The following is a 27,544-nucleotide window of genomic DNA, read 5'->3' on the forward strand; positions in this document are numbered from 1 at the left end:
ATCCCCCCCACCCCTTTTTCCCCTCACTGTATATGTTTTCTTTCCCCTTTTTACCTCCTTTATGATGATGATTTCCTGTTGTTTCGCTATATAGAAGTGTATATTTGTATGTATCTAAATGTTATGATGTATTGAACAAGGTGGACCCTCTTGTAAACAAGTCTAGCGCTTTATTGGTCACAGTTTTTTGTATTGAGTTGTGCTTGAAATGTACTGTAATTCTGCAAACTGTTAATAAATACTTCAATCAATCAATCAATCAAATCATGTTACCAAACACACTCACAGATAGGACGAAAATTAAGATTAAAAACAAATGTGTAATACAGTTATAAAAAAATCCAACAGCTCACATCATAATGGTTAAGTTTATATAAAAAGCACAAGCTCTGCTGCTGCATTTTTTTAAGTGGCACAGCCTCTGTGTGCGTGTTTTCATTCCACCCAAACACTACACCACCAATTTTACTGATTAGTTCTCCTTTCTCTGGATGAAGGGACTTTATCAGAGAAATCAGCCCGTGTAGTGTTTGTTCCTTTTTGTCCTGCCCTGCTACGTCATTGAACACCAGTACAAACAAATAGGCTACACAATCAAAACGCCGTTATTCCGACCTCTCAATATTCTGACCGCTCATAATTCCGAACTAACACTATGCCAAACCTTTAATCCTAACCCTTACCGGCCACGTAGGCCAATGTTAAGAATGACAAAGAATGATCCCAGGTCTCACCATGATCCCACAGGAAGCCAGCGGACCTTCACAACCTGGCGCCAGGGACCAACCCTCCCTTTCTCACTTTCCAAGGCGAGGTCCACACCGACGTCAACAAGATAGAGGAGTACTTGGAAGAGATGCTGGCCCCACCCAAGTAGGAGCACGTTAACACACACACACACGCACGCACGCACGCACGCACGCACGCACGCACGCACGCACGCACGCACGCACACACACACACACACACACACACACACACACACACACACACACAAATAAATAAATATAAACGCTTAAATACACAAGACTGTAAACATATTACTGCACTTCTATTCCCAGGTATCCTAAACTCGGAACAAAGAACCGTGACTCCAACACAGCAGGAAATGACATTTTTGCCAAATTCTCGGCCTACGTGAAAAACACCAGACCAGAGAAAAATAAAGGTTGTGTACAGTTCACAGAACATTTAATTTTCTTATTTCAGAACGATTGAGCAGTTTAGATGAATAACTGTCTAATTCCATACTAATTAATTATCCCTATATAAATCATGGATAATAACTATAAGGGGTCAGGGCAGATAGGCCTTTTCAGGGAGGGGTCAGAAAAATAATGATGGACAACAATTATTCAGAATCATAAATTCATAGCTTTGCTGTCTGTCTGTCTGTGTGCGTGCGTGCGTGCACGCGCGTGTATGTGATGTATCTCTCTCCGCACCCACTTGATCCTGTCAGATTTGGAGAAGAGTCTGAACAAGGCTCTGTCTAAGCTGGATGAATACCTGCTGAGTCCTCTGCCCGAGGAGCTCCAGGGGGGACGCCACGTCCCCGAGGGAGGCTCCATGCGCAGGTTCTTGGACGGAGACGATCTCACACTGGCCGACTGCAACCTGCTGCCCAAGCTTCACGTGCTCAAGGTGAGCCGTACGTCTCGCCAGAGGTCAAAGTTATACGGTTCTGTGCATTTCTTAAGTAATAGTCAGTAATAGTGTTTTTCCCCCCTGGGATTACTATAGGTGGTGTCCAAGAAATACCGCAACTATAACATCCCGTCTGAATTACGAGGGGTGTTGCGTTACCTGGAGAGCGCATACAGTCGCGATGAGTTCACCAACACCTGTGCTGCCGATGTGGAGGTCGAGCTGGCCTATAAGGACGTAGCCAAGCGTCTGGGCAAGTGATCGCATCCAAGTCTTAACCAATTAAGAGTTAGACCATTCTCTTCCATTTGTGTTGGCTCCATTTTAGGCTGTGACTGAAATGTCCTCCTTATTACATCTGAATGCACTATTATGTAATTTTCTTTTTTCTTTTTTTTTATAACTTCAAATAACTTTGACTAACTTCAAATTCAATTCAGTTATTTGATTTTTCTTGTAATCCCTTTATAGATTCGCCTGATTTCAGTCACAGCCATAGCCTTAACCACTTAAACACTCTAGGCCAGGGCTCCATCTTGCGCCACACTTATCCCTTATCCCTAAACATATTTGCCATTTTTTACTGTTTTGAAAAACATTATAAAATTGTTCAACTAGCCCATCTACATCGAGACATTGTGAACTTGTAGATCGGCTATTTTAACTATTTTAAAAGGTTTTTTTAAATAGTAAAAAATGGCAAATTAGTTGAGGGATAAGGGTTAAGGGCCGGGTGGCGCAAGATATAGCCCTCTATGCTTTTCCCCATGTACTTGGTTCTCTCTTTTTTCCCCCTAGACAACAAATCGCGAAATAGTCCATTTACAAGCTCTGAGCTTGTAAGTTTGCTATTTTCTGCAGCTGTAGCAGGCAACTGTCACAGAATGTCACTGGCAATACTGTAGGTCAGATATGCTGGAAATTAATCCTAATAACTGGTCTCCCATGGAAGTGTGCGTACCGAATGCTCTCTCAAAGTAAAGCCTTGGAGATAGACATTCCTAAAACTCAGGGCAACACCCAGAGATGATAAGCCATGTAGAAGATTAGATCAAATTCCTCAAGGGATCAACAATCATTATATCGGACCAAGCTCTAGGCTAGCAAGGATATTGGAATGGTTTCAAATGTTGTAAAATATCTCGGCTGTCTGCTTGAAGTACATAGAATTTGTACATAGATTGCAGAGTGGAACTGTCTGCAAACATCATCTCTGGAGAAAAATCTGAAATTCCTGTAAAACGTAATATTACAGTAGCCTATATACTGTATCTTATATCTGGATTTGATGCAAATATGATATACTATACTATAAATATGATGATACTTGCCTTAATCTATTGAGTATTGACAAGAATTACTTTACTGCCACATAATAAATATCAGTCTCATGCTCTTCTCAAATCTCATTTTACAAGAATGGGATTCAATAAGCTGTAATTTAATTATTTTACATGTTTAGCTTTTTCCTGAAACTCTGTGAGATTGTAAGCAGTGTTTGTATATTGCAGGGTAGCCTATATCAAATTGTTGGAAAATTCAAGAATGTCTCGGCCAAAGGGATTTCTCTCTGTATGTTCATTAGTTCATTGTGCTCTGCCACTGTGGTATTACTGTCTATCAAGGCTTTTTATAGATGTAAAGATTTGTCCCATATTTTAAAGGAAACAATTCACTTCACCGTCAAATATTTTGACTTATGCACTTTCTAGAATAGTTGATGACTTGTAAATGAAGAAATATTGTTTTTTGTTTGTTTGTTAGGGTGTGTGTGTGGCGGCGGGGGTACTTTCCTTTACCAATAAAAAGGTGGATGTATATTACCCCGATTTATTATGTATAATCTTTAGAGCCTCAAGATACAACTCATAAAGTCTCATAAAAAGTATCATCAATAAAGTAGCAGAGCACTTTATGAACAAACTGTGGTGATTTGAGGGTGCAAGGCTGACCTTATACTGCACATTAAACCTCATAAAAAACATCCCATGACTCATTTCCCAACATGACATCAAAGAACCAAGATTACAAAAGAACATAAAAATGCATGTGCTCTATAAATGTATTTCAAAATAGATTTTGCTCCCTGGGAATTCATTTTCATAAATGCCGGTATAGATTTTGCCCACTATATTTTCATAATCTGCATGTAAGTATCCATGTTATATTATACCCATATTTCAAAATGGGATTTTTTGGGGGCTCTATGGCATATGTGCTTCTTTTCATACATTAATGTCATTATAATTAAAGTAGTGCCTTAGTGAGAATCAAGCTCCCATCTGCCTTTGAACCTCTTTGTCTAAAGTAATGGACTGCAAATATAATGCGAATATGAACGATAACAGTTGATCTTGTCAGAGGATTTGTGTACCGTAAGAAGTCATGACAGTGTGGTCTCACTCATGTATTACTATTAATGATGTGGTGTCATCATATCTGTAAATGATTGTAACTGTTCATGTTCTCTGTGATTTTTGAACCATGTGTGTAATGTATGCTCCTATTTGAATATTAAATCTATTTTCTCAGACATCGAGCTTGCATGAGTGATGGAGTGTGTGTGTGTGTGTGTGTGTGTGTGTGTGTGTGTGTGTGTGTGTGTGTGTGTGTGTGTGTGTGTAACTTGTAACTTAAAAATTAGAGAGCACTTTTGAAATAAAATCTCACAAAGTATCTTTACGCAAAGATTATATAGAAGTAGAACATATAACATCATGCCTCATACATGCATCATACAGGCCTAAATAATAAAACACCCAAAACTATAAATGAAATGAATCTGGAATAAATCGGAATATAAACAAAAATAATGTTAAATTCAATTGTAGGCTAAACTATTGTTTTTAAACAAATATGCATTATGCTTTACATTACATGATGCTGGTCTGTTGTGGTAATATATTGACCAGTAGATGGCAGCAAACACAAAGCGTTTGCTATGAGAGTGCAGCGCTGCACAGAAATCATCGAATGGGCATCTTGTTAGGGAGAGTCCCATTTGTTGTCACTCAGTAATCACACGGACATATACAAGACATGAAGAAAATATAATATGCCATTTTCAAAACTGACAATAGTGTATTATCTGTTTTTGAATAAAATAAATAAAAAAGGTCTGAATCGAAGCTGGTCTAAGCTGGGTTTTTTCAACTTGGTATCAGGCCTATGATAGATAAAAAGTCAATACAATAATGGAAGCATTTTGCATCATATTCCCTGATAGAAACATTAAACATAATTGATAGATATCACAGGTAACCTGAATAGAGGGCACCTGAAAACTCTGGGCACCATTTATTTTATTATATGTATATATTTTACTTTTTTATTTTTATTTTTATTGATTGAAGTATTTATTAACAGATAGGAGAATTACAGTACATTTTCGAGCTCAACTCAATACAACTGTTTATGGACAACACCATAAAGTATTACACTTGTTTACAATAGGGTCCAGTGGGTCCACGGTCCACCATGTTCAATTCCTATAGGCTACATTATGTTTTCAAAAGCATACGTTTGTCCTAATTCATTTCATTCTTTCTTTTTTACAGTTTTAGAGGGGGGAAAGGGAAAAAGGTGCCACAATGTTTAAGGTGCCGCTGAAATCCGGCTTCTCGCGCTAATTATATTTAAACATATAAAGAAAATTATTCGATATATTATTATACGTTCCCCCCATTCAAGTGTCATTTTACGTTTTCACCTGGGGCATTAACACACACACGGTCCCCTCGGTGTGAGAGAGAGAGAGAGAGAGAGAGAGAGAGAGAGGGAGAGGGGGGCAGGACTCCCATCAGCCCTCCTCCTCCTAGCTCAGTCAGTGTGTTCAACACACAACACAATAACACAACGCACGACACAGCGGCGACATCCATTCACATCACCTCTTCTCTCTCTCTGTATTTACTCTCTCTCTGTGTCTGGGGACGCACACAACACGGTGTACAACGCGGAGGTAAGTGGCAATAATAACGGTTGTTGTTTGATAAAAACGGCTCTATTGCGGACACAGAAAACGAGGTTGAGGGGGCGCAGTGTGCAGTCGTATTTTGTCTGTGTGCGCGCGCGCGTGTGTGTATTGGGGGAGTGTGCGACTTGTCACTGCGGCTGGCTGTGTCGTGTGTGTGTGTGTGTGTGTGTGTGTGTGTGTGTGTGGGAGCTTTGACTTCCATATTATACAAATTCACACTTCGTCGGCTCGCTCGATTGTATGTGTCAGAAAATTAGGTATTATCTTCGCCTGGGAGGGAGGGAGAAAATAAAATAATAGTGTCCACGGCGTGCGGGTTGAATGATGAGCCGTAGCCTACGTCGCGAGCGAGGGTGTTTGTCTGTCGACTATGCATGGCCAAAAGAAAAACAGCATGCTGTCTTTCTTTTGGCCAAAGCCACACCGTCGTGCTGCTATTAAGAACGTTATTATTAACGTCTAGCTAACGTTCAACCGCTAAAACGGTTAACTGAACACAAGAGCCCCCTGGCCAGGTCCAGCAGCCAGAGAGAGCCAGCCCATTCTGAACCCGGGTCCCGGACTTGTTGAGGACACCAAGGTTTTTATGTTAGAAATGTTGAGTATATGGGTCCCATTGTTGTTATCATCACCCACCAGCCCGCCGTATATATCTCAGTTAGCTCTGTCTATATACACACACGCACACACACACACACACACACACACACACACACACACACACACACACACACACACACACACACTAATCGAGCATTTGTACACTCTTCTGAGTTACAGACTTGTAAGGGGGTCTGATTGATTGAACATTTTATTTCACAGTATGTAGAATGGGTACATTTCAAACGAAACCAAAAGTCAATACAAACACTGTTACGTCTTGTGGACGAATCATGATGCATCAACACTTGCTTACAACAGGATCTACCATTTTCAATAATCTGAAAATGTAGTATCCCGACAAACTAAGGCATCTAGGTGTATTTGCCACCCTGAAGGAACCCAGCGAGTTCCACGGATCTACACAGTCGACACACACACACACACACACACACACACACACACTGTGGTCCTCTCCTCTTGGCTATTTTAAGGGAACCATGGATTCATCTGTAGATTCTCTAAATAAACTGAGGCAGCGATGAACCCATAGGGGGTTCATTCTGTGGTTATGTTGTTTACAATGAGTCTATAGTGCCATCCTGCTGACAGTGACAGTGGCCTCCTTCATCCCCCTTCACTGTAGTGACATTGGATTTGTTGCCCTTTGTTTCAGCCCCTGCAGTTTCTACGATCACTTCTTAGGCCTTCTCTTTCTTTTGCTGTCACTTTATCTCAATCAAGGACAAGAACATGATGAAGGGGTTGACACTAACGGTTGCCCCACTGCCCGTGGCAAGTACATAAAATGTTCGGGCAAGTGGAGTTTGCTTTCAAGTTGCCTCGACGGGCAAGTGTGGTTGAGTGGGGGAGCAACTGTCTTTAGTTCGCAACCGAACATGTCTGTGTGAATGTCTGTGGAATTTAAAATAAGTCATATTGCATAGCTATTGAGATATTTGGCATAAATATTGAGCTTTGCTATGTACATATCTCACAGACCCAGAATTTGCAAAGAAAAGGGATAAAATAAAACGAAAGGTAATTCAAATTTGACTATCGCAATCTACTTTTCAGGCAAGTCGGCATGACCTTTGGGCAAGTAGAACATGACCATGCTTGCCCAACAGGCAAGTGCCTCTGAGACCTTATTGTCAACCCCTGCTTGATTCTGACATGAAGTGCAGTGCAGTGCAGACAAAACAAGCCATGCCATAATCAAATGTAACTACATACAGGCTAGTCAGTGCAATGTTGGATGGTCAGTGAGTTGTAGTTTTATTTGTACTTGCTACATGCTAAATAAGTGTAGTGTTTACAATGCTTCTATAATTTAGATACACTTGATGTTCTAGATTTTGGCCGCCTGCTTTGTTAACTATCTTAACTATTGGATCTCTGATTAAGACAGTACATTGTATTCCATTCAGATGATAAGCTTGATATCGTCATTGGTTTGTGCATTTTGGCCACTGTCATGGGAAAGTGGAAACTCTCTCATTTGGAATGTGCCAAGGTTAAACAGTTGACATGCTAGCTAGTGTAGTGGCACCTTTTCAAATGATGTGATTGCAAAATGTTTCATTATTCCATCCTCTGTCTGCGTCTCAGTATTGCATTATTGTACATTGTTTTAGCTATGGATTATACAGTCAAATGAAATGAAAGTGCAAGGTCGACTATGACTATGTGATCTTTAATTTGTCTATGTAGCAACAGTAGCATTTGGAGGCCCCATTCTATGCTACATGCGAGACCCTGTATTCTATGTTATGTCTTGTAAAATAGTGTAAGAGGCTGGTGCATTTTGGGATACCACTGTGACCAGTGGACAAAAATGGTTCTCCTGCACTCTGCAGTAACAAATATGTGAGCAATTCATGCTTTAAGCTTGTGGTATTGATCTCATCCAGTACTTAGGCTCATAATTGCCTCTCACGTGTTACAAAATCACTCGGCCCTCCGCTGTAGGCCGGTCCTTTTCAATCTGCGCTATGAGTAGCTGTGCGTAATCAGGTTATGGTGTCCATAGTGATTGGATTACATGAGATGCATCTTGTGTCATAATCATCATGTAGGTAGCTAATATGATTGTGTGTCTGCTTCCACCGAGCGTAAACATCCTCGATGCTGCCCATGATTTCATGACTGTATTGCTGGCTGTGAGCTAATGCTGGGGCAGGCAGACTTGCCGTCGTCCAAGTGAGGTGAGCTGCCCACAAACCCCCCCCCCCCCCCCCCAGGCTTTATAAAGAGCTCTTTCAGCGGCCTTTTTGCCAGAGCCCCGGGGATTATAAATCTGGAGGAGAAGGAGCTTTGCTTCGGTGGCATGCTCTGCTGGCAAGAAATCGTTCGGGGTGGGGGTTGCCGCGTCATTGGGCACGGCCGCAGAGCCAGTCCAGAGGCTGCGGAGTGGTGAGGGAAGGAGGGATCGGTGATTGAGGAATCTCAGTAGAGAAGTGATGGATGTCGCTCACGGAAGTGGAAGATTCAACCGTTGCCTCCCTGTGATTAAAGGGCTCCTGTTCTGTTGTCTCTGCTTTTGGCTAACAGACATGCCGTGCATCTGTAGCTCTCTCTCTCACACACACTCACTCACTCACTTACTCTCTTTTTCTTTTGTGATTTCAGTGGACTACTCCCATTCAACAGCACCAGTTGCAAAGAGGAGCACATATGCCTCGTTGCAAATATCGGGCAATTATCGCCCAAAATATCCCCATTTCCGATATCGGTAATCGGCCATTGCTGATAATCTGTCGATCCCTATTTGTGAATCAAGTCAGTTTGGTTTACCCATCTTCAAACAGAGGCATCAGGGTCGAGTAGAGGTAAAACATTTCCACCGCCCACTACGCAGAAGTTTGGGTTCAATTCCTGGCAGTGGTGCCACCGGTTTGGCCAGGCGCTTCAATGAACAGAATTTGCAGTGTTGGCAGGTGGGGAGCTGGCAGGCGATTGTATCCTTGCCACCCCTACTGGTTGGTCAGGAAACCTGTTCCACCGGGATGAGATCTGGGGAAAATAGTGAAAGTGATACCGACTCTGGTTATCTGGTAACTCTATTATCATATCAGAGGAGAGACACGTCGTGAATGTCTCCACCCTCCCAAGCCAGGTTAAATGAGGTTTGTGCTTGTTATACACTTATTGTGTATGTAGATGATTAGCTAGGTTAACTTAGGTTTAGTTGTAATCCTACGAGGTGTGACGGACTGACAACCATATATGGAGGCGTGACGGACGGACTGACTGACTGACATGTTTTACAGGTTTTCATAGTGATCTGATCTAAGGTAATACAATAATATATAATTAAGCTAAGGTTTAATTATAAGAGTTGTTATTTCGGGTAAGGTATAGGATAAAGGATGTTGGGTATTAGGTTTCGTTATTGTTAAATGGAGGTTAAGTAAGGTTAAGTTCTCATAAACTTATTGTTATTGGAGGTTAGGTAAAGCTTAGTTGCAAGTTTAATGTTAATGGAGGAGGTGAGGTAAGGTTTAGTTATATAAGCTTATTCTTAATGGAGGTAAGGTTTAGTTAGAAGCTTATTGTTATTGGAGGTTATTATGGTAAAGCTCAGTTACAGCAGGTCAGGCAAAAGGCTCAAGTTCATGTTGGACAATACTGAAAGTTCTCAAACACATGCTTCTGTTTACTGCTAAACAATCCAGTGACAAGTTTCACTTTCACCAAAATGATCAGAGATTAAAATGGGGTGCATTTTGCATCCCAAAACGCAGTTTATAGGTAAGGGACGCAATAAAACAACGACCTCTGCATCCATGGGATGCACTACTGTACTGTTTTTCTATTCTAGTTTATTTTGCTAGCTTTAGTTATAATAATGATTTCTTCTTCTGTTTTCTACATGAATACCACATTATAACCATATAAAATGAAATGGGAGTTAAATGCTGCAATTTGTAAAAATGTTAAAATATGACTCCTAACGTCTTTGAAGTGGGACTCGTAGAATGTCCCTGGGGGTCATCTAAAAGACCATCCCTGCATCCCGGGACTCATTACATTGAAAACCTATTTACATTACTTTAAATGTATCCTTATTTTAGTTATTTTGTAAACTCTTGTCTGTAATATAATAATAATAATATAAAAGTCTACTCCCCATGTGTATAAGTTGTTAATAGGGAATGACTCATCAGGGTCATGTAAAAGCATAAGAGTGCCTAAATTAGTCCTGTCTACAGATCTGTAATGTGATCGGACTGCGTCATAGTTGTAGAAGAGATATTTTGCTGCTGCATCAGAGGAAAAACAAGGGTGTGTTGGTGTTTGTAGCCAGACAGAGGGCTAGGCTTATATTGTGTGTGTGTGTGCGTGTGTGTGCGTGTGCGTGTGTGCGCACGCAGCTGTATAGTGTCACTGCACGCCTGGGCACAAAGCCCAGTCTTGCCCCAGTGGATGCCTGGTTGCCGGATGGTGCACACACACACTGACTCATAATGCATGAGTTGGGCTATATGCCTGCAGGCCGGGTAAACTTCAGTGAGAGCTGGTGAGGGGGTCAAAGAGCAGAAGTACTGGTCATGTGGTCTTGTACTTACAAGTATCCGAGAAACCGCGGCCAGTGCCGGAAGCGCAACACGCAGTTGTGTGTGGGAGTATATGCTATAGGTTTCATTACATAATGGTATACAGCAGTGATTCAGCAGTGATTCTCAACCAGTGATTCTCAACCTGTACTAGTGCCAGCCTGCCAGGTACTTGAGCCCCCCTCGAAAAAAGACAAAATGAAATATTTATATTACTACAGGTAGTTCTTCTTCTGACCAAGCAATATGTTGAAATATGCTCTCCAGCTGTGCAGAAATGAGCATGGCAGGACACCTAGCTCCAGCACCATGCTCATTTGAACTGTCACGTAGTTCAAAGTGCTTCACAGATGCACTCGTTGTCTGAAATGTGCTATATAAATAAAGATTGATAATAGAAGATCCGTTGTGCTGATTACTGATTAGACGGTGTTTTCGACAGAGCAGCAGCATTATTGCCGTAGGATTCGAAATGGAACAAAAACTAAATAAATGGAATAAATTAAATTCCCCTCCTGTGTTAACTGCATATCTGAATAGGATGGGGCAGGTCTACGCTCCCGTATTATTTTTAACATCAGTTATTATGGTGGTACTTGGAGAGACAGACTTTTTCTGAGGTGGTATTTCAGGTTGAGAACCACTCGTATGCAGTATCCTTTCCCTTAGCTATTGCAGTACCCATTCCATAGCACATGTCTGTGATACAAAGGTTGTGTTGTATTGGACCATTAATAGTTAGGGTTACTCCGAATTTAAGCCACGGACCACCATTTGATGACATTTAGCCTCGCAGACCCAAAACGAAGGGATATTTTATTATCGTTGGATAAAGGTTTTTCTACAATTCCATGCTGTATTGAGGTTGGTACCACAGGAGAGATAACAGGTTGATCAAACATGTTGATCAAATTAACAATTATTGACTTCTTGTAAATTAAGTTTAACAATAATTTAACTCATGCGAGTGTAAAATGGAACCAAATGGACCCTACACTCTCAAGAGCTCAAGAGTTAAAGATCTATAAGGGTCCATTTGGTTATCAACTTTCCATCATTTAGTTGGGGATCGCCTGGAACCCCCTCAAGGACTATTGGTGTCCATTATCTAAGATATCATTGATGATATCCAGTTTGTGCCATTAGCCTGCCTCTTGTCTGTCTCATGGACCATCCCAGAACAGATTTAAGCTACCGGTAATTTGTGGCATTTTCTCCACACCATTTTCTCCAATTTGGTCATTTATTTTACTTCATCTAATAGATTGTAATAAAGCAGTTTAAAATAGCCAAAATCAAGTATAAATTTGTCTGTCTGTCTGTCTGTCTGTCTTTTTTTTTTTTTACTTCTGTTTTACTTCTGTTTTCTAATGCTAATCTTTCTTTTGTGGTGTGTCCTCATTTTTGTTCTGCTAAGCCTCTTGTAATTACATTTCCCAGTTTTAGTAATTAATGTTTTAGTGTGTGTTGGTGTGTGTGTATACAGAATTGTATTTCTGTCAGCAGGCAGTATCTGACCTGTGGCATTTGCATTATGGATTCCTCCAGCACGTTCGACAGTGTAAAAAACAGACATTTGTCTTTATCTCTGTCCACTACTGTGACCTTTCATCGTAGTTCATAATCATTTTGTGTGTTATTATTATTTGCATCTATTATGTGAGCAGCCACCACCAGTAATTGTTATATGGAATTGTACTGGGCCACTGAAAGTGATTTTTAGAAGGGGAGCTTCTGACATCATAACTCATAACATGTTCAAGGTTCAAGGTTGTACTTTGTTACATCTTGTGTACAGAAGAGTAAAACTTTTGTTTGGCTTCCTTCAGACAATGCAGCAGCATAGATAACATAACATCAACATCACAAACATCAAACACAGCAAGCATAGCAAACAAAGGGATAGAATAAAGAGTGCAAGAGAACATAATTATGTAGAAATGTCGCCACTGCTCACTGAGACTGGGTGGGTGCTATAACAGCCTGTTTTTTGATCGTCTCTGTCATGTTGGGGATAAGCTTCCCCTCCTGTTTTCACAGAGCATCATGGTCTGTTGCCTTTAGACAGTAGGCACGGGGACAGCTCTGATTACTGTGCTGATGTAGTAGCAGCAGCAGCAGGACAACGTACTGTGCCTGTGGCCATCTCTCTATGTAGTGGATACTCTTTAGATCAGCGGCCTGTTGCACCAGCTATGTTTGTGTACGTTTCACCTCAGATGACTGAGGAAGTTTGGCATGCGTCCCAAAGTTCTGTGGGGCGTGTGGTGGGCCTTTTTACAGAGGTACCACTGAGCACATGCTGACCGGTTGCATCACCGCTTGGTAATGGAACTGTACAACCACTGCAGAGGGTCGTGACTCATGCATGGAGCCTAGTAGAGGCATCAGTAGATGTGAGATTCACTCCTTCAACCACATAATACAGTATATCCTGAATGGAGGATGTGTTCACCGGGACATTGTGTCAGCAACATAGCCTTTAGTATCATCAAAGATCCTAGTCCTTGGAGAGAGAGTGAGACACACACACACACACACACACACACACACACACACACACACACACACACACACACACTTTTACTACATTAGGTCAATCATAAGTTATCTTTGGGCCAATAGCTTGTTAAAAATAAGAATACAATTAAACAGAGGGGTTATAGATATAATTTAGATTGTGATTAGTGTTCGTAGGCTATTGTCAAAGGCATATGTATACAATGCTCACAAGCATATACTAGGCTATTAGTCTATTGACTTAGTCAAAAATACTGTGACACAGAAAGGGCACACTATTTATACAGAAGCTTAACAGGCTTTTATGATTAAAAGCATTGCTTTGAAAACCGGAAGTGATTCTTTTCAGTTGGTACTTGGTAGTCACGTGTCAGTTATGATTGTGTTAATTGTACTGTAAAGGCCACTGGCCATAGGAGCAGGACATTTTTTGTATTATTGATATAGCTATTCTATTAGTTTCAAGCACAATAATGTTTCAAGTTAGCAAGATAGACTGTGCGGTACGACCTTGTGTGTCAGTGCAATGCGTGTGTGCACAATGTACAACTGTGTGTGTGGTGTGTGCCAGTGGTCATCTGCAGACTGGACTTGAAAATATGAATACACAGGGAGGCAGTGGTTTGTTTGATTGATTGAAAATCTTATTCACAGTATGTATATGTAGAATGGGTACATTTCAAACGAAAGCAAGTCAATACAAATAGTGCTTTTTGTGGTTTTATCCTCATAGCAGTAAGACAATTCCTCAGAACATTTACGTACAAATATCGAAGAATATAGTCGAATAAACCTTGTATGGGTCCTGTTAGGGTCTTCAAGGTATTTCTGTTGACCAGTGACGAGATCCGGTACAGGAATCTTGTTCTTTGGTTGGCTTTTTTTTATTACAATGGTGGCCATTTTATCACAGGATAAAATTACCTATAGGTTCCATCATGGAGGTAAATCTTGCCTCCAGGATGGAACCTAGGTAGGTAATTTAAATTGACTTAAGTACTGTACTTAAGTACAATTTTGAGGTATTTGTACTATTCCTTATTCTCCACTACATCTCAGAGGCAATTTTTTTACTTTTACTCCACTACATTTATTTTAAAACTTTATTGGCAAACCAGTCATAACACATTGCAGCAGTCCTCCTTAATTACGTCAAGAGGTTCTGCATTGCCTTTTCTATCTGAGTGGTAAATGGTGCATTTATATAGTGCCTTTATCCAAGACACTTTACATAGATTGTGCATTACATTCACCCATTCACACACACATTCACAGACCGAGGAAACCATGCAAGGCACTAGGCACCAACCTGCACATCGGGAGAAATTAGGGATTCAGTGTTTTCAGTCAAGGACACTAACTCACGGTTGCCGTCCGGCTGCTCTTTCCCCGGAGCCACTGCCACACCCTTGAGTGCTTTTTGAGTAAGAAAAAGCACAAAGAAATAAAGAACAATATGAAGGTGTTTTCAGGTCACAACCCCTGTTGTGCATATTGGCTTCATATTCCGTGGAGTCGGTGTGAAATTCAGCATGTTTGTTTTCCTTTTTTTTTTCACCTATCGGGGAGGGAATTAAAATGCTGACCCAATTCCTTTTGTGAGGACGATCACAGTTCAGTGAAAGGGGGGAAAACGGGGAAAAAAGCAAGTGTCAAGTTCAGTCAGTTTTAGGTTACAAGTGCCGTGCTATCTTTCTGACTGACCTCGTCTCGTGAGGTCATCTTCACAAGCTCCAGGATTCTCTGTTCTGTATCAATGACTGATATTCCTGTCAGTCAAGGGTGGACGTGGCACCGCTTGGGGCGTGTTGTGAGCTTAATGTAGATTGACTATTTTTGCTACTTTTGTTTCAAATTGTTTGACACTGTCATAGGACAAAGTATAAAAAACATAAATATGGAAATGGTGTTTCTGCCTGACAGCGAATATATTCGTCTTGTGTTGTGTCTCTTCATTTCCTACTGTATGAAACACATTGACATTTTCCTGTGTATGGAAAGCTTTTCAGTTTTTACAGTAAATGTTTTCATTTCCAAAACAAAGCTTAATGTTCCGTAATAGGATTCTGGCGTATCCCTTCCGGCATGCATTGTTTTGTGAAAATGGCTTTAGAGTCGAGATAACTTAATTATTTATTTACACATTATTTACATGCAAGCGTGTGCTCCGTGTTCTCGTGAATAATTGAAACCACAGCAAATCCGTGCATTATAGCGTACTATATCTCTTCTTCATACATTTCACCTTTTCTTCTTGTCTAGTGAAAGAGTGAGTTACATAATATTATGTGTTGTGATCTAGAATCTAGATCACAACACTGAACATACTGAACTATATGTCACTCCCTCTTTCCTGTTCTAAATTCTAGAAGATATGGCTCTAACTGGCTGGGTGGTGTGTGACGATTCAGCCCAAGTATTCCTTTGGTAAAGCAGCGGCGCCGAGAGAACGAGGCCGTGACACAGAGACAGTGTCACGCGACACGGTCACAAAGTTTATTTCACAGACAGGGAATATATGGTGGCGGATAAATGACATGATGATAAGATATGAGACATAGAAACGTGACAAGATAAGGATGAACTCACTGGCGTCATCTAACGGATGCATCTGGTATCAGTAATGAACATGCTGTAAGGACAACAAGCTGTGCTGTATCATGTATCAAGTACGTAGACAAATACTGCATCTCGTATCATGGACAAATACTATATCTATTTTAAAAGATATTCACTATGTGAAATGGAGGTACTTTATTGGCCTACTACAAGTACTTGTTCTTATGCCTTTGATGGCAATTGGATGATTTGCAGCATTTTGTTCCAAAAATGTGTTTTGCAAAAATCCACCTGTTGGTGGCGCTATAACAGGCCAATGTGAAAAGGGTGGGATATATTCCTCAGCCTAGTAGGAGTCTGTGAAAGATTTCATGTAAATTGCGCACTGTGTTCATGATTTGAGGCTTTTTGTTCAAAATGGGCCAATCCTGCAAACTTTGAAAGCCAATGTTAGCCAATTAGTATGGAATATGAAATATTGGATAGATCCGTCTTGAACACATGACTGACTATAGAGACTATTTGCGGGATTTTTGGACAGAATCTGGAGGAGTAATATAAAAAACAGTGTTTTTCAAATGTCGGCCTCCTGTTGGCGCTATAACAGGCCGTTCATCGTTGGCATCCAGGTGCAAAATTTGCTGGTAACGGACAGATGGACGGACTAACACACACACGGACGGAGTGCAAAACATACTCTCTCCTCATGCCTTCGGCCTGGTGGAGACAATCATGAGATTAGTCCCAGAGAGACAAAAACACAAGCACGCACTCACTCACACACGCATGCACGCACGGACGCACCTCAAATATAGTCACACTGTAAAAATAATTTATTTTGTGTGAAAGAACCAATTGATTAATCCATACTGCTAGAAAAACCATGCAGGAACGTGGTATCCCTGCATCATGCTTTGCACCTACAGTATCAATGCCTCGGAGACGCACACTATCGAAGGTGATGAGAGTACACAGATCACAGCAACACTCACACTTTGGATAAAATTACACGAGGCCTAATTCTCTTGTGGGAAATCCTGTCCCCGATGCTCACCTTACCTCTTGATATCTCTGTGTCACCAGCTGGCCTCGCAGTGGAATGCTCGTCAGCCTGTTAGGCTGCTTTGCTTAATGAATAATTAAGAGGCGGGGCTTGTGCAAAGGAGTCCATTAAGATGCGGAGTCACAGCGGTCTCCATGGTTGCTGGGGCCATAGTGTCGATAATGTCACGTCTCCATGAGCCTGGTTGCACTTTGCACACTAATGCCATACTGTACGTGTACATTTGGGGGTAGAGTGGCCGGCAGAGCAGCCGGATGAGAACCATGACTGAACTGAACTGAACCAAGACTGAACCCCTAATTGCTACCAATGTGCAGGTTGGTGCCTTGCATGGTCTCGCCCCCTATCGTCGGTGTATGAAGGTGGGGAATGTAATGCCCAATCTATGTAAAGCTATATAATTGCACCATTTACCATTTTAATTTACCATTTACCACATGTATAGCATTGGTTCTCAGACTTTTTCATGAGAAGGACACCAACCATTTGTTTTTGTATTGTACTTGGCCGCAGTTCCCCATCTAAACAAATTGTCTGCCAGTGACCCCCACCCCCCCCACATTGAAGATACTGTTCTTTTGTTGATACTGACAAATTAGTCGAGTTTTTATTTTTATTTTTATGGAAGCTGTACACTGTGACTGTGGACACTGATAAGCGACACTGATAAGCAGTGTCCAAAACGTATGTTGCTGTTGAAATTGAAAACAATCTCAATAAATGCGGCAGAAATCGCTCTAGTCGCCAAACTGTGGGTTAAAAAAAGGTTATGAAAGGCTGTTCCCATTCAGGGGGAAAAATAGATATCTTTTCAAGGTTGATCCATAATTGATAGCCACAGTCACATCTAGAACATATTCCACACTTTTCCCCATCTCTGGTTATGCAACAGACTCTTAGCAAATGTTATTTCAGTTCAGCAGAATGCAATGAAATGTGCGTTATTTTGAGCAGCTCCAAAGGTAAATGGAGAGCCTACCTTTGCTTGGCCATCTGTTCTAGGGATGCTTGGCCACTATAGGGCTGAGCATTTTCTTATTATAGGAGGACAGTGTTAGAAAGCTATTGAACGGCCCTATGTGGGATGATTATGTTTACGTGGAATAGTGCCATCATTGTTCCAAAATACAGTAAATACTGTTATCATTCCCCATTGGCCCTCGGCTGTACTGCCAATTTCGGTGAATGTGAACAAGTAGACCCATTTCCCTACCCATGGGTGGAAATAAAAAACAAGGTTAATGTTTGTCAATGTCACACATAGCCTGGAGCGGCTCCGTTGACATTGACTGAGATCTGAGAGATAGACGTCATGATTGATAGTATAAATGTAGAGATGGAGCCAAACAAGACATTCAAGAAGAGTGCAGATGGCTGGTGGGGCGATTGGCTGGAGTGGATATTTCACGAGCCATTCTAATAACCACCAATGTTCACGGGTTGGATCCCCATGGCAGGGAATCTAATCTAATCTAGTCATGTGTTTGCCAGCTATTCCTATTAGTGCTGCTATCATATCAAGTAGCAAAGGATCATATATTCTGCAGCCAAAGCTGCTACCTACACGTAAACAGAGTTTTGAAGTCAGTGAGTTTTTTAGCTTTAGGGTTGCTTATCGATGCACTATGGGCATCATCTCTGATAAACAGCCCCCGGCTGATTCTTCCACCCGCCGTCATCTGCATTCTGCAACCTTTACCTTGAGCACTGGCTGCCTGTTTGTTTCCACCACACACCTCCAACGGTCCATGCTGCAGAATGATGTAGTCAAAGTTATCGATGCTGCAGATTTAGTTGATGTTATCAATATTGCAGAATGCCACCGCCGACAGCTTGTTTCATTTGCTTGGTCTCTGCTGAAACCTTATGGCATCTTCTGCACAGATCATACTGAAGAGTTGAGCTGAAGAGGGAACAGAAGGTAGACTAAATATAAGGGAATGTTGCTGCTTTCTACCCTTTTCTTTCCATGCAACCAACTGCAGGCAGGATGGTGAAAAAGGATTTATATATTAATCAGTTTTGATGTGAGTAAAATAACAGCATATTCCTATTTCTCAGTGTTGCTGTGTGTGTGTGTGTGTGTGTGTGTGTGTGTGTATGTGCATGTGCGCGCGCAATGTGCTGTCTTGAGATTTCGCTGGAATCTGCTCCTGCAGGCGTATCTGGCCTATTTCTTTATGAGTCCGATGGATGGAGGTGAAAAGAGCCTTTTGTGTACCGTGGCTCTGCCTTTTGTGAGAGCCAAGCAAAAGGTAGATGCTCTTCTCTTGGCATCCTCAGACCAATTTCCTTGATGGACCCCCCCCGTCCCTTAATACCTCCATACTTGTCACTCTGCCTTTGTTTTTTTTCTACACAAAGGTATGGCCAGCTACAAACGTATGAGAGAAAATATGCCATTGAATACATACAGATTTGACGGAGTGCGGGCGTGTGCATCATAGATCATACAACAGCATATAGCTTCTGGTATACATTGGCTTTCTTCTTGCACCCAATCGCTACAAAGTGCCGTCGTGACCATCGAGGCTTGTTGTGGTCCTGACCTGGTTAGCGCTGCTTTGAGAGAGCGGGAGAAGGACACATTTCAAAGGCAAGGCTGCTGAATCCCCCCCCCCCCCACACACACACACACACTTAGCCTCATTTACAGCAGCAGCGCTTGAATGCAGATGAGAGAGAGCCCATTTATCTCTCTCACTCTCTCTCTCTCTCTCTCTCTTTCTCTCTCTCTCTCTCTCTCTCTCTCTCTCTCTTTTGGCTTTGATTTCTTATTGGAGAATCCTTTCTTCTTCTTTTTTTCTCCAAATGGGTGTGTGTGATACTTAATGCCAAAAGCCAGAGGCATTTACTTAGTGTCGATTGCCTCGAGGTGTCAGTTAGAATTAATAGAACTATTTAATAGTTTGTCAAGCGCTCATGGGCCTATTTGCAAATATGTTTTTGGCCAAATGTGTTTTCCTTTCCAACGTTTGTTTCAATCAATCTTTTGAAGCCAGCATGACAATTAGATTTTACTGTTTGAAATATTTCCATTATTATAATAATCTATCTATCTCCACTCTGCTTTGTGGAACTGTTATGTTTTGATAAGCCAACTTAGCCAATTACCACAAGTCACTAGCTTGAGCTATGAGTATGATGTGTAAAGATTCCATTAATCTCCCACTTACTTGTAATGTGAGTAATGTTTTTTTGTATTGTTCTGCTTTCAAGTCATAACAATGACGTGACTTTAATAGTAGTACACCCGCCCATGGACTCTTACATTCTCAAGCAAGATATGCATCAAGCAATAACTTCCCGTTATGTTAATACATTTAAAACAGCAGCTTAACTTGAAACTTGGAATTCAAAGTAGGGCCAGGAGACTGCCAGATAACAACAGTAGGTTTTTCAGGTTAGACATAATAAACACAAATGAGATCCTTTAAAAAACCTTAAAAAGAAGGAAAGGATTTTATTTTACTTTTTATTTTTTTCCTCACAATTTTTGTGAGGAAAAAAGCTCTTGTGTTTTCCTTAACTAAGAAAGCCACTCTCCAGCTGTGATGTTTATCCATTAAAAAGATCTAGATAGGACTCCCATAAAAAAATTAACTTTCGTTTCATTTCCTCTTTTGTTTTGTCTCAAATACTGTTACACATAACATTATCGGCTCAACGCAAAGGCTTAGGGGTTGAGCTGCGTCAATCTGTAATTCCTTCTGGATTTGTCGATTTCATTTTTGGTTTAGGGGCCTAATAGGGTTTTAATAGTTAAACGCCTGATGTTTTGAGAAGGACCATCGGGAGGTGACCTTGAAAGTAATGAATGGGCTCGCTGGGAAGCGAACTAAGCTAATTCTATTTGTCATGGCATGCTTCATGTCTTAACCCATGTAGGCCTGACATCAAAAAAATGTAAATGTCTTCTAAATCCTGGCAGTTTTCTAAAATACCTGGCAGTTTTCTAAAATACCTATGTTTCTATATCAGTGGTGCTCAATATTTCATGTCAAGGACCCCAAAAATTATAGGCCTATGTAATTGGCCACCAATCTCCTTTTGAAAATGTGTTGTTCCAGGGACCTCCCAGAAGAAAGATTTGAGTTAAAAGCGTTCGCTCTGAAAGAATATATATTCAAAGATTTGCGCCACATTTTCATGAATTTTCAAATATAGCAGATCAACTACAGATCTATGAGCTTGTAGATCTGTAGTTGACTGTTCACTGTTTAACCTGTTCAGTGTTTATAGTATTTCTATAGCTGCGTAGATATTACAATTTTTTTTGTTTATTGTTACTCTAGCACTGCTATGGCCCAGTTTGAGCTAATACTTGAAACAGACTTCTAGAAATATGGAAGCTCACATTTTTGACACAAAGTCCATCCTGTCTATCCTGTTGTCTGTCCTGTGTCTGGATGTTATAGTTCAAGCTTGTATGTAGAGAAAATCAAATTAAATGAATTGCTTCCTATCCTTGCATTCCTCCCACACAAGAGTTTGGGAAACTACCTGATCGCTGCCTGACATCTGCACGACATGCATGTCAAACGGTGGGAACGGGTTCTGCCATTGTCTTACTGTAAATCACACCATGACAAGCAGGCTACAGAGTACAGACAGTAACATTTCCTCATGTCATTTCCTGTGGTGGTGCGACTGCGATCTTCACATAAATGCTTTGTTGGCTTCCACGCAACAATATTGGTTTTGATGCAAAGGTAGTGCACACTTCCCCCCCTCCCACCACCACTCACACACACACATAGCTCTGGTCCATACCACAGCTTATTTTAATTATGTTTAGGAGTTAGGACACCATAAATACTTTCCTGGGGTTTCTGCAAAAAATACGATTTCACTACTCACCAATTCTTTCCCTAGTGGACTCACTCTGAGCCCCCCACCACACTGACGAGATCTGTAGAGGGCACAGGGCACCGTGGAGTAACTAAAACATTTTTATTCTTCTGTGGAAATATTTTATTTTCTGGCCAAAAAGTGAATTTTATATGTGCACTGGGGGCTCAGAGTTGGTATTTCTAGCGAAGTCGACAGGCTGTGAGCCTTTCATGAGTGTGCAGAAAGTCGAGAGTAACATAGCCTTAAAGAGCACACACAACAATGCAACTAGTCACAACTCCTTGCAACAACACAGTTTTAAGGTCAAGCGCAACTTCTTTGTAACTGCCATTGGGGATAATGGTTGCAGATAGTTGAAAGGAGTTGCATGACGAATTATTGGTGCGGTTTGGGCTTTAGTCTTTGAACTGACTTCAGTCCCTGAATGCAGCAAACAAAAATGTCTCATTCAAGACAGTCTACAAGGTGAATAGCATCCAATTGTTTTCTGGAAATGCCTTGTGGTTTCCTAGTCTGTATAAACAACAGTTTAAGAGCAAAGCTTCTGAAACTTTGTTTTTAAAGCCAAGCCATTAAATTTGAAAGTATAACCGACCTGGGGTTATACTAAGCCGCATTCCCCCATTAACACTTAACCTGCGGAACAAGCTAAACCCAACCTTTTCCCCATTGTCTCTCCCTGCGGAACACGCTAAACTCGCAGCCTAGGTCCCCAGGCGGTTGAGCTAACCACCCGGGCCCACTATACCAAATTAGAAATAACTCATGAATGTGTTAAGTCCAGACAGAACTGCCAACGGTATAGCTTTGAAAAACAGAATAAGCATTTAACAGAACATGCAGTATTGTATACAGTACAGTACCTAACCCTATATCAGCCTTTAGCCTATATACAATATTGAAATCATTATGAGTTGTTTTTTTAAATATTTGGTGAGAATTATTTGAAGATTATTGGTCAGGTCAAGGATAACGGGATTGTAGGTCAGTGTAACATCAGCCTATAAAGCCTAATTTATGCTCTTGTCGTGTACTAAAAACAGCAGACTTACAAGCTCACAACGCATTGCATCCGCCCCTCGTTGCGAGCTTGTAGGTCGGCTATTTTTGGAGCGCGACGATATATGAAATGAATCAGGCTTAAGTTAACACCAGAGGCTGCTTTCCGACAGGGGAGTTCCGACGGGGGAGAAAAAAAATCTTCCCAGCAGCCCCTGACTTCCTGTGTGCACAACGCAGGCAGCTGCCTGGTGTTTTTAGCGAGTGATGCACTGCAGTGGAAGCACTCCCCGTTTACAGCTCTCTCTGTGTGTGTGTGTGTGTGTGTGTGTGTGTGTGTGTGTGTGTGTGTGTGTGTGTGTGTGTGTGTGTGTGTGTGTGTGTGTGTGTGTGTGTGTGTGTGTGTGTGTGTGTGTCATTAGTATAATATTAATATTATCTTATTATGTTGCATGGAAAATTATCCACATAACTCATCTCATAATGTAATATCAGAACTGGTCAGTGCCTCTGTAGCCATAAGAGGGCATGCGACGACGATTGTCAAGAGCAAGCTTACAAACGGAAATGTGAAATGTTTGCATATTTATTTATATATAGTGGTGTGACTGGTGTCTGACAAAAAGTACAAATTTCAGATGTAAGTACAAAATAATGATTAATTCATTCATAGTTGTCCTGTCCACCTGATTGACTTTTACACTGGACGGATAAAGATAGATAATCATGTCACAGAAAACGCGTCACTGTTTTCTTGTATGTTATGATCGTGGAATGTGTTTTTGGCTTGTTAAGATAGACGAGGGCTTGACAGCGTGTCCATATGCCTACTGAGCATTGGCTGCACATGGATATAGACCCGGCAGCGTACACACGTGTGCACTGCTTTGGCTGAATTGTCAAATACGGTATAAGACAGGGAGTGTTGACTGTTGACTAATAATGTCAATGGTTAGTCCAGGGTTGATTATTCATTTCTCAGCCCTCTCACATGTGTCGTGTGCGTACAAAAGGCCAAGGACAGCCTACTGGAAGATGGATTTGTGAGGATGTATAGTAAAGTTTATCGTCTATCGTCATAGTCTATTGTGTAGAAAAGGGCTCATGGGTATAATCTTGCTCTAACATGTTGTCCTTTAACCCATTTTCAAATACCTGCAAACTGATCTATCTTATCAGCTTCCGTGTTACATATTGGCTCCTATTCTGGGTCATTTATGGCCTGCTGCCTGCATGTGCATGACCTGTGATTTCTGTCTGAGTATACACAAGCCCCCAGACTCATAGACAACCATGGCTGGGTTATGGAGACAAGGAAAGAAGAGTCGGTCAAGTCCAATTAAAATGTATTCATATTCGGCACTTTTTATTTGCCTAAACAAATTCAAAACTTCAATTCAAAGTGGGAAATTAAAGTGCACCATTTATGGCTTTTCCCCTCCTTTTCCCCCCTCTGTACTATGTAATGTAAGGACATTACATTCAGAGTTTAGAAGTCTTGCCAAAGTAAATATTGCATGTGCTGTAGTGTGCCATTAGCCTTTGCTTGCTTAGCCATTATCAAGCAAAGTATTTGCAGTTGTTTTGCCACCTTTTGAGTTAAGCCTGCATTCTTCACAAAGGCCCAAGGCCTGCCGGTTATACGCATCTCCATTTGCCTGCAAAAGAAACACGCCTAAAGTGATTTAAATCAGTCGTACCTTTATTATATGATGATTAAATGACCTATGATTAGATTCCTCATTTAAGCACTAATATATTGGCATTCCCGTTGTGTCACACAGTGGCAATGATAAGAGATACAATATAGTAGTATAGTAGCCAATGTAACGTAAATTACAGGGGAAAATGGTGCTGTTTATTGACATACAACTCTACTGATGAATTATTTACAAGGTTAAGATGATAATCGTAATAGCATGGGTGCTACTTATTGACCAGCTATATGAAAGATGCTTGAATTACTGTCCACCGAGCCCCCCTCCATGCAAATATTTCCTTTCATTCTCCACACATTTCCATTACATGCACGCACGCATGCGCAGACAGACATTCACATTCAATCAAACACAGCAATGTACTGCCACGCATGCACGTACACACAAACACGCAAGGTGTACCTCTATGCCACGCGAGGTGTCGTGCATCTAAATTGGCATCTTAGTTTAAGGCAAGAAATGTCATTCAGCTCAGTGAAATACAATGTATTTTCCCCACACCCACGCTTGGCTAGTTATTTCTGTGTCCTCAGATGCACCCACTGCCGCTACTGAAGAATAAAGATGAATACTTTTCTTCTGTGTGTGTTTTGCAGCAGTGTATCTTGAGCTCCTCCTGTCTCAGTGCCTTTCATGTCTTAACCTAAAGCTATCGTGCTTGCCCGGCGCTCACTGCATGTGTTTAGAGAAGATAATGTCCCCGTACAATTTCATCGCTCAATTGTACACCGTTTTAATTGATAGCGTTGCATAGGCCCCTTTGTCCCATTCAAATCAAATCCTCCCAGCTCCATTTTGCTTGAAAGCAGTGTTCATTTGGAAACCAGGTCCTTTGAGGTTCGGATCGTTCATTTATCGGTCAAACGGATCGCAAAATGACCACAGAGGAGAGGACTAACTATTCTATCAGGGTCTGCCAGCCTTTGGCATGAACAACCGCCGTGTCTCTTATCTCCTTCTCTCTCTCTCTCCCTCTCTCGCCCAGCAGAATGCAGCGGCGTACCCGCGGACCCGGCCCCATGTGACGCGCCACCGAGATAATGAGGGGCCAGAGACGGAAACAGCGCCCGTGAGGCAGAGGCGCCCAGGCGACACGGATTCCACCACTACAGCCACCGAGTGACAGCGCCATGCCTCACCTCCCGTCCTGATCCCACCACCACCGACCCCATCAATCCTTCTTCCTTCCTTCCTGACCTCCAGACACCCATCTCCCCCCTCCTCCTCCTCCTCTATCCTTTCTCTCTCTCTCTCTCTACCGACCGAGACTGCGGCCATGGCGACCCCCTTCCTGTGGAAGCTGTCGTCCCAGAAGCTTGGCTTCTTCCTGGTGAGCTTCGGCTTCATCTGGGGCATGATGCTGCTGCACTTCACCATCCAGCAGCGCGCCAGCCACGAGAGCAGCACCGTGCTGCGCCACCAGATCCTGGACCTCAGCAAGCGCTACATCAAGGCCCTGGCCGAGGAGAACCAGAGTGTCATGGACGGGCCCTACGTGGGCACCATGACGGCATACGGTGAGTGGTCGCTATGGCACCGTTTACCCAAACACCGGGTGGGGACCCACGCCGTGTGGGGACCCATTTGTGGGCTGCAGACACATTGTTATGGGTGCCCTTAGTTTTTGGTTTCCTACATTTGGTTTTTAACCCATTTAGGAAAGAGGCTGATTCTAAAAACGCCTTCTAAATACTGACAGATAATATTTTTCCCTAAAATGTCATGTTGCTATATACTGTACATAGCAACAGAATGGGTTAATTATTATTTCAAAACATTTTTTTTTTCAAAAGCAAAACTTTACATGATAACTAAACGTCAACGTTTTCTTTCCAGTGATTTCAATGAAAGAAAAATCTCAGAAATTCCATAAATAACGCAGACAGACAGACAGACAGACAGACAGACAGACAGACAGACAGACAGACAGACAGACAGACAGACAGACTGTCTGTCTGTCTGTCTGTCTGTCTGTCTGTCTGTCTGTCTGTCTGTCTGTCTGTCTGTCTGTCTGTCTGTCTGTCTGTCTGTCTGTCTGTCTGTCTGTCTGTCTGCCTGCCTGCCTGCCTGCCTATCAAATAATTAAATATGTATTAATTCAATACGGCTATTTTTTTAAATATAATATACAATAATGATACAGTCTAAAATGTAGCTATTGTGTCCATACACAATAAAGGCTACGAAAGAACATTATAAAATAAACGTTTTTAGAAAGCCGTGACTTACCTTAAAGAAACGTTCCACTGGGAGGCAGAAAAAAAATATATATATGAAGAAAGATAACGATATGATTGGGTGTTTTACAGCAGGAACTATTAAGTTAGCTATAATAATAATAATTCATATTCGTAGCACAGCCAGTGGTCACGTGACTTGACACATTTACCCCCGCACGCACGCACCTCCCCTCCCGTATCGGACTATTGTCCCGTTTTTTCCAAATATCGGTACACATGATCTTTATAGTTATTTTGTTGTGTTGTCCTAACACAAACATTAAATGCCATTGACAATGAATGGACACATTTGAGTGTTTGTGTAAACACAAACATTGCGTAACACAAACATTGAAGACGAAGGTGAGGACGCAAATTCTGATTGGCCGGAATGAGATGGTGTATGATGATGTACGATGATAAGATCGCCCCTCACCTCACACAGGTTTTTATATCTAGGCTACTGTAAGTCATTGTACTTTTCTTCTAGTTCTAGTTACATTCATTTTCTCTCTGTCTCATTCTCAAGTAGAATACAGTAAGTAGCATCCCGGGAAATCTTGTCCACTATCCTTTTTATATGGCCGATGCAGCTGGACAGGAGCATAATAACCTAACAGCACGCACGTACATCGTACGACGAACGTACTGTACATATCAGGCCATCGATAAGTTATTCATGCCATTAATAGATCTGTATGGGTCAATGGGAAGCTTCATTAGAAACTTGAGATTGGAATTGATTGTACTCTAATGCGATCACAGGGGATCTAGTCTCGGGAACACGCGTCAGTCTGGGGGAGAAAATGCAACGGCAAGCCGATATTCTT

General features: G+C 41.6%; 2 protein-coding genes across 5 annotated transcripts in view; both read left to right on the plus strand.

Moving 5' to 3' along the window:
- Positions 1–4,180, plus strand: part of clic5a (chloride intracellular channel 5a) — an 8,033-nt gene extending 3,853 nt beyond the window's left edge. For both annotated transcript variants that reach the window (XM_083759099.1, XM_083759100.1), the window contains exons 3-6: positions 748–873; positions 1,062–1,168; positions 1,463–1,644; positions 1,744–4,180. In XM_083759099.1, coding sequence (XP_083615225.1) covers positions 748–873; positions 1,062–1,168; positions 1,463–1,644; positions 1,744–1,908 — 580 coding nt within the window. In that variant the 3' untranslated portion in view covers positions 1,909–4,180. The remainder of the gene's footprint in view (positions 1–747; positions 874–1,061; positions 1,169–1,462; positions 1,645–1,743) is intronic.
- A 1,316-nt stretch (positions 4,181–5,496) lies between these two features.
- Positions 5,497–27,544, plus strand: part of LOC310854270 (alpha-1,6-mannosylglycoprotein 6-beta-N-acetylglucosaminyltransferase A-like) — a 132,346-nt gene continuing 110,298 nt past the window's right edge. For 2 of the 3 annotated variants that reach the window (XR_014568890.1, XM_083758862.1), the window contains exons 1-2: positions 5,497–5,608; positions 25,484–26,012. Coding sequence is in view for 2 of the 3 variants with exons in the window: in XM_083758862.1 (XP_083614988.1) it covers positions 25,772–26,012 (241 nt within the window). In the remaining variant the exon portion in view is untranslated. Of the gene's footprint in view, positions 5,609–25,480; positions 26,013–27,544 lie in introns of all 3 variants that reach the window. The other variant, XM_083758863.1, reaches the window with a different exon arrangement.

Source organism: Protomyctophum parallelum, assembly GCF_964188405.1.
Source record: "Protomyctophum parallelum genome assembly, chromosome: 23".
Taxonomy (NCBI): domain Eukaryota; kingdom Metazoa; phylum Chordata; class Actinopteri; order Myctophiformes; family Myctophidae; genus Protomyctophum; species Protomyctophum parallelum.